The 7,500-nt window shown below is 50.1% G+C and overlaps 1 protein-coding gene across 1 annotated transcript in view; it reads right to left on the bottom strand.

Annotated features, from left to right (window-relative positions):
- LOC147471592 (uncharacterized) overlaps positions 1-7,105 on the bottom strand; it is a 10,313-nt gene extending 3,208 nt beyond the window's left edge. Inside the window, exon 1 of the mRNA XM_086538698.1 lies at positions 2,889-7,105. Coding sequence (XP_086394824.1) covers positions 2,889-7,100 — 4,212 coding nt within the window. The 5' untranslated portion in view covers positions 7,101-7,105. The remainder of the gene's footprint in view (positions 1-2,888) is intronic.
- Positions 7,106-7,500: the final 395 nt, after the last annotated feature.

The raw sequence follows: 7,500 nt of genomic DNA on the forward strand, positions 1-7,500 counted from the left end.
AAGAGGAGGAAGGATGGGATGTGAGGAAGAGGAGGAGGGATGGGAGAGGAGGAAGAGGAGGAGGGATGGAAGAGGAGGAAGAGGAGGAGGGATGAATTGAGATAGGAGGAGGGATGGAAGAGGAGAAAAGTAGAGTTGTAGAGGATAAAGAGGAGAGGATGAGAGAGGTGGAGAAGGAGGAGGGATGGAAGAGGAGGAAGAGGAGGAGGGATGGGATGTGAGGAAGAGGAGGAGGGATGGGAGAGGAGGAAGAGGAGGAAGGATGGAAGAGGAGGAATAGGAGGAGGGGTGGAAGAGGAGGAATAGGAGGAAGGATGGGATGTGAGGAAGAGGAGGAGGGATGGAAGAGGAGGAAGAGGAGGAGGGATGGAAGAGGAGGAATAGGAGGAAGGATGGGATGTGAGGAAGAGGAAGAGGGATGGGAGAGGAGGAAGAGGAGGAAGGATGGAAGAGGAGGAATAGGAGGAAGGATGGGATGTGAGGAAGAGGAGGAGGGATGGAAGAGGAGGAAGAGGAGGAGGGATGGGAGAGGAGGAAGAGGAGGAGGGATGGAAGAGGAGGAATAGGAGGAGGGATGGAAGAGGAGGAATAGGAGGAAGGATGGGATGGGAGGAAGAGGAGGAGGGATGGAAGAGGAGGAAGAGGAGGAGGGATGGAAGAGGAGGAATAGGAGGAAGGATGGGATGTGAGGAAGAGGAGGAGGGATGGAAGAGGAGGAAGAGGAGGAGGGATGGGAGAGGAGGAAGAGGAGGAGGGATGGAAGAGGAGGAAGAGGAGGAGGGATGGAAGAGGAGGAATAGGAGGAAGGATGGGATGTGAGGAAGAGGAGGAGGGATGGAAGAGGAGGAATAGGAGGAGGGATGGAAGAGGAGGAATAGGAGGAAGGATGGGATGTGAGGAAGAGGAGGAGGGATGGGAGAGGAGGAAGAGGAGGAGGGATGGGAGAGGAGGAAGAGGAGGAGGGATGGAAGAGGAGGAATAGGAGGAAGGATGGGATGTGAGGAAGAGGAGGAGGGATGGGAGAGGAGGAAGAGGAGGAGGGATGGAAGAGGAGGAAGAGGAGGAGGGATGGGAGAGGAGGAAGAGGAGGAAGGATGGGATGTGAGGAAGAGGAGGAGGGATGGGAGAGGAGGAAGAGGAGGAGGGATGGAAGAGGAGGAAGAGGAGGAGGGATGGAAGAGGAGGAAGAGGAGGAGGGATGGGAGAGGAGGAAGAGGAGGAGGGATGGGAGAGGAGGAAGAGGAGGAGGGATGGGAGAGGAGGAAGAGGAGGAGGGATGGAAGAGGAGGAATAGGAGGAAGGATGGGATGTGAGGAAGAGGAGGAGGGATGGGAGAGGAGGAAGAGGAGGAGGGATGGGAGAGGAGGAAGAGGAGGAGGGATGGAAGAGGAGGAAGAGGAGGAAGGATGGGATGTGAGGAAGAGGAGGAGGGATGGGAGAGGAGGAAGAAGAGGAGGGATGGGAGAAGAAGAGGGAGGGGAAGGATGGGAGAAGATGAAGAGGAGGAAGGATGTAAGAAAGAAGAGGGAGAAGAAAGAGGGTTGAAAATAGAGGGAGAGAATGAGGATGGAAGATGGAGAAGGAAAGGTGGATAGATAGAAGGAAATAGAGCGAACGAATACATATAAACATACGAGGATGGAGAAAGCAGCAGATGATAGATAGACTATGATCATGATATTAATAATGATAACAATGAGGATAACAATGATAATGACAATAATGAAAAAAATGATAATAACAATGATGATAAAAAAAGAAAATAATTATGATAACAATGATGATGAAAACAATGAAAAAATGATGATAACAAGGATGATGAAAATAATGAAAAAAATGGTGATAGCGACAATAAAGGGAAATCTTAAGTTTATATACAGTTTGACAACATATCTATCGATGTTATAAAAAAAAAAACACAAAATAACATCTCCCTCCTTCCCCCACTAAAAAAAAAAAAAAAAAAAAAAAAAAGGTAAAGAGAAAATAATATAAAGATGGAACCGTCATGATAAATTAAAGAAGAGAAATCACAGGCCTGCCGTTCTGGGAGGCTGGTGATCCTGTGAATGTGAATATTCTAACCCTTTACTTTTCTATTTCCTTTTTCTGTCTGTCTGTCATCATCATCACTATCATATCTGTGTATTTCTCTTCTCTTTCTTTCCCCTCCCCCCCTCTCGCCATCATCATATCTGTGTATTTCTCCTCTCTTTCTCTCTCCCCCTCCCCCCCTCTCGCCATCATCATATCTGTGTATTTCTCCTCTCTGTCTCTCTCCCCCTCCCCCCTCTCACCTATCTGTAAGGTACTGATTTTGCTTATTATGTAACCTAATGTTTTGATTATGTTTTGCTAGACTAATTCATGTTATGAAGCTAGCATTCAGTCTGACCTGAGACTTCCTGCTCTCCTGTGCACCTGGCTCCTGGCTGCAGCTGTATTTGCTAGCCGGAGGCCCCCGGGCAGAGAAAGTGACCGAAGAGTCATAAGAGTAAGGGAAAGACAGAGGGACACGCTCAGGAGAAACACAGACAGAGAAGGAGAACAGGCATTGATCAGAATGGACCAGCAGAACGCACAGTTCTAACCTCCAGCATTTGACTAGAGGCAAGTGTATTTATTTGGCCACCTAATAAAGTGCATTGGCAAGAGAACGTCTATGTCTTTTCTAACCTTTCTTCCTCTCTCTCTCTCTCATTCTCTCTCTCTCTCTCTCTCTCTCTCTCTCTCTCTTCCCTCTCTTTCTTTCTCTCTCTCTCTCATACCATTTCCCATTCTTTACCAAATAGGTCCTCGTGTCCCATCCCAATGCCTCTCGACCTACAACAGATATTAATATTACTCTAATTCACACTTCAAAAAAAATTCCAGAAACGCATACTGACCTTTTGTAAGATGGCAGTCTGGTCGGTGTCGTCCGAGAGAGGGATGGGGATTGGGGGAGAAATAGGGACGGGAGCCACGCTGCCTGGGGGGGAAGGGAAGAGGAAGTCTTGCTCTTTCCCCTTCTGGATGTCGTTTCCTCTCTTCTCCCCTCTCTCTCCCCTTCTCTCGCCTCCTTTTCCGATTCTTCCTCGATCTCCGCCACCGTCTCCTGTTCTTCCTGGTCGTGTGGTTTCTCCTCCTTCTCCGCCTCTTGCTCTGTGTCCTCTCGCTGCTGCTATGCGGTTTTCTGTTCCTCTTTCTGTTCCTCTGTCTGCTGTCCCTTGTTCTATTCCTCTTACTCCTAGTATTTCTCTCCCTGGTCCTTTTGCTCCTTTTACAAATCCCTCTTCTCCTCTTCCTCTTCCGTCTGCTCTGCCTCCTCCTCTTCCTAAACCTCCTCCTACTCCTCCACCTCTTCCTCCGCCTAATATTCCTCCTACCCCTCCCCCTCTCCCTCCCCTTTCTCCTCCTAATTTTCCTCCAGTTCTGCCTCCTCCTCCTCCTCCTCCTCCTCCACCTCCTCCACCTTCTCTTTCAGCTCCCATATTCTTTTCCTTTCTCATCCCCTGTTCTGATTTGAACGGTGAGGAAGAGGAGAAGCGAATAAGGGAAGAAGAAGAAGAAGGAGGAGAATTAGAAGAGGAATGACGATTACCACTTCTTTGAGAGGAAGAATCCAGAAATCCGGAAAATGAATTCCCGTTTTTAATCGAAGAAGACTTCGAAACAGGGAAGGAAGGTAGAGGAGGGAAAGTAGACGAGGGAGAAGATGGAGTAGAAGAATCATTAGAATCATTAGAATCATCGTTAATCGGCATTGAACGATTAGGGAAATCCGGTCTAGGGGAAAGATCCGAGGGCGGGGGAGAAACTGTAGGGAAACGAATCACTGGCCGGTATGTCGTGGTTGCGAAAGATGGCAAAGGAATTCTTACGGGAGGATGGGCGTCTTTAGGGTAAGATGAGGATGAGATGACGGAGAAAGGTCGGAGGGAAGGGGCTGTGGGGAAGGTAGGCGGCGGGGGAAAAGTTGTGAGGGAAGTGTCGGGAAAGGGAGGCGGATCGGGGAAATTCGCGGGGGAGGAATCTGGGAAGGGCGGTTGTTCGGGGAGATTTGTAGGGGAAGAATCCGGGAATGGAGGCGGTTGGGGGAAATTTGTGGGGGAGGAATCGGGGGAAGAGGGTGCCTGAGGGAAATTCTCCGAAAGAGAAGAAAAGGAAGGAGAGGAAGAAGGAGAAGCAGCAGACACAGAAGAGGGCGAAGGGGGGGACTTGAATTCCTCGAGGGGGGAGGAAAAGGAGAGAGAGGACACGAAAGGCGAATGATCATGAGGAGGAAACGCAGAAGGAGAGGGCTGGAAAGGGTGAATGGGAGGAGACATTTCCTGAGAGGGAGGAGGCAGAGTGGAAGAGGAAGAGAAGGAAGGAGAATCGGAAGAAGAGAGAGAGGGAGAGGAAGAAGATGTAGAAGAAACGGAAGGAGAAGGAGGACGACGGCCCGAAGGTGGAAAAGTAGAGAGGAGAGAAAGAGACGAATGAGGAGGCGCAGGAGACGGAGAAAAATCCAAAGGAAAAAGAGAAAGAGTCGGAGGTAGGGTGGAAGACGGAGAAGAGGAGGGAGAAGGAAGACGAGAAGGAGGAGTAGAAGAAGAAGAAGAAGGACGAGCCTCCGCAGAAGAGGATGGGAGAGGAATGGGAGAAAGGAAAGAGAGAGGGAACAGTATTGGTGGATCAGAAGAAGGAGGCAGAGGAGGAGGAAGAGGAGTAGGAGAAGGCAGCGGGGGAAGCGGAGGTGGAGAGGGCGTAGGACTAGGAGGGGGAGGAGGAGGAGGTGGAGGAGGAGAAGAGGAGGACAAATGAGAAGAGAGGAAAGGCGCAAAAGCAGAAAAAAATGGCGACAGCGGAGGAGGACTCAAAGTAGGTCGAGCGGAAGGTTTTCGAGTAGACAGAAGGAGAGAAGAAAGAGAGGACAGAGAGGGAGGAGAAGGAGGAGATGGAGTGGAAATAAATAATGGAGGAGAAGGAGGAGGAGGAAGAGAGGAGGAAGAAGGAGGAGGAAGAGATGAGGAAGAAGAAAGAGGATGAGAGGAGGAAGAAGGAGGAGGAGATGGAGTGGAAGCAGCAGGCAAAGGCGAAGGAGGGGGGACAGGCGAAAGAGAAGAGGAGGGAGGATGAGGAGGAGGAGGATGAGACGGCCTGGAAACAGAGGACAAGGACGAAAAGGGGGAAAGCGAGAATCGAGAAGGAGAAGGAGCTGGAGTAGAGACAACAGACAGGGGCGACAGAGGAGTCAGAGAAGACAAGGAAGGGTGCCGAGAGGAAGGAGTAGAGAGAGAGGAGAAAGATGATAGAGGACCAAGAGAGGACATAGACAAACCCGAAGAGGGAGGAGGAGAAGCCGAAGAAGAGGCGGGGGAAGAAGTGGAAGAAGAGGAGGGTGAAGGGGAGGAAGAGGGGAAGGGAGGGGATGAGGAGGAGGAGGAGGCGGATGAAAAGGAAGAGGGAGAGGTGGAGGAGGAGGAAGAGGCGGACGAAAAGGAGGAGGGAGAGGAGGAGGAAGAGGAGGAGGAGGAGGAGGAGGCGGACGAAAAGGAGGAGGGAGATGAGGAGGAAGAGGAGGAGGAGGAGGGGAACCTGACTCTAGCGCCAGGGAAGATGATGAGGAAGGGAATATGACCGAGAAGAGGAGAAGGCGTTGATGATGAGGAGAGAGAAGAAGGATTTGAAGAGGATGAGTGAGGCGTGTAAGAGGAATACGAAGAGGAGGATGGAGGGACAGAAGAGGAGTAGGATGAAGTGAGAGACGAGGGGGAGGACGATGACGATGATGGAGAGGAGGATGAGGAGGGAGAGGACGTGAACTGAGATGAGGAGGAAGGAGGAGAAGGAGGAGAAGGAGATGAGGTAGACGATGTGAGATGAGATGAAGAGGAAGAGAAGGATGAAGGAGGAGGAGAAGGAGGAGGAGATGGAGAAAAAGAAGAGAACGAGGAAGAAGTTAAAGAAGAGGAAGATGGTGAAGTTAGCGATGAGGACGAGAAAGAAGAAGGCGAAGAAGGATGAGAAGTAGGAGCATGAGGCAAGGAAGTAAACGAAGAGATAGAAAAAGGAGGTGATGACAAAGATGGAAGAGAAGAAGAAGAAGAAGAAGAAGAAAAAGAAGAAGAAGAAGGTGGAAAGCGTAACGGGCGAGGAGAAGGAGTAGGAGAGGCAAAATTGTTCGAAGAAGAGGAAGAAGACGAAGGGGAAGACGAAAGAAAAGAAGACAAAGACTGTGATGACGATGGGGAATGAAAAGACGAAATAGAGGATGAAGGAAATGGCGAAGAAGAAGATAGGGATGACGAAAGAGAAGAAGAGAATGAACTTGAGGAGGAAGATGACGAAGAAAAAGGAGGAGAGGAAGAAGATGAGGGAGAAAAAGAACCGGACGAAGGAGAAGAAGCAGGAGAAGTAGAAGAAGAGGAGACAAAACTAGGCGAGGAGAAAGAAGCAGGAGCCAGAGAAGGCGAAGGAGAAGAAATGGAAGAAGCAAAAGGAGAAGGAGCGAAGGAGGGAAGCTGAGAAGGAGAAGACGAAGGAGAAGGAGCGAAGGAGGGAAGCTGAGAAGGAGACGACGAAGGAGAAGGAGCGAAGGAGGGAAGCTGAGAAGGAGACGACGAAGGAGAATGAAGCATAGGCATGAGGTCATCAAGCGACTCGCCAGCCTGGAGGAGCCCCAAAGGCTGTTCCTTCAACAACTCCGGCGAGAGATTCACGATGAAAAGAAGTTTGTGTTCGTCGAGGGCGTCCTTCTCTTCTGGCGAGGACGCGAAGGTGTTCTCCCGGGCCTCGAGGCGTCCTTCGTCCCTCCCGCGTCCGTCGAGGATGTTTCTCTGTCCAATGGGGCCGTCGACGATGATCGCGTTCCCGCCATGACGGTCGTTCAAGGGCGCCCTCAAGCCGCTGCTGCGCCCCAAGATCGGGACCCACTCCGTCTCCTCGCACGAGCCCGCCTTCTGCTGGGGACGAGCGATGGGCGTGGCGATCGGGGTGGGCGTGGTGGCTGTGAGGTCCGCAGGGTCGGAGAGGGGCAGGAGAGACACGTCGTAAGGATTGTGCTCGATTACTTCCGCTTTCGTCACGGGTACCAACATCACCAGCGGTACCATCACCAGGGGTACCAACCGCATCAGGCCAGGCTGTCACACAACAGAGAAAAAACAAAACAAAAAACAAGTGAAATCATAATTCTTTGTTTAAGTTATATATCATTAGGATATGACAATGAGATTAAAAAAAAACAAACCCGCATCACATTCATCCAGGAAATGGAATAAATTTCAACACATTTTTGAGTACGTTGTCATACCATAATCTTTTTCGACATGATAGATCTATTCTCAAGATGACGAGGCAATAATGTTGAAAGGTGGAATCTGCTCTGATATTAATAGTGATATAGAGGTAATGGCAGATCCTGTGAAGTGAACCGCATATGCTGAAAGTAATAGTGGAATGATATAAAGCATGACGCGAGTGATTTATGTAATCAATATGCAAAAAATTGAGATCGCTTGAATGGCACTTATG

This window comes from Penaeus japonicus, unplaced genomic scaffold (genome assembly GCF_977035675.1).
Source record: "Penaeus japonicus unplaced genomic scaffold, GWHDUDI00000001_assembly GWHDUDI00000007, whole genome shotgun sequence".
Taxonomy (NCBI): domain Eukaryota; kingdom Metazoa; phylum Arthropoda; class Malacostraca; order Decapoda; family Penaeidae; genus Penaeus; species Penaeus japonicus.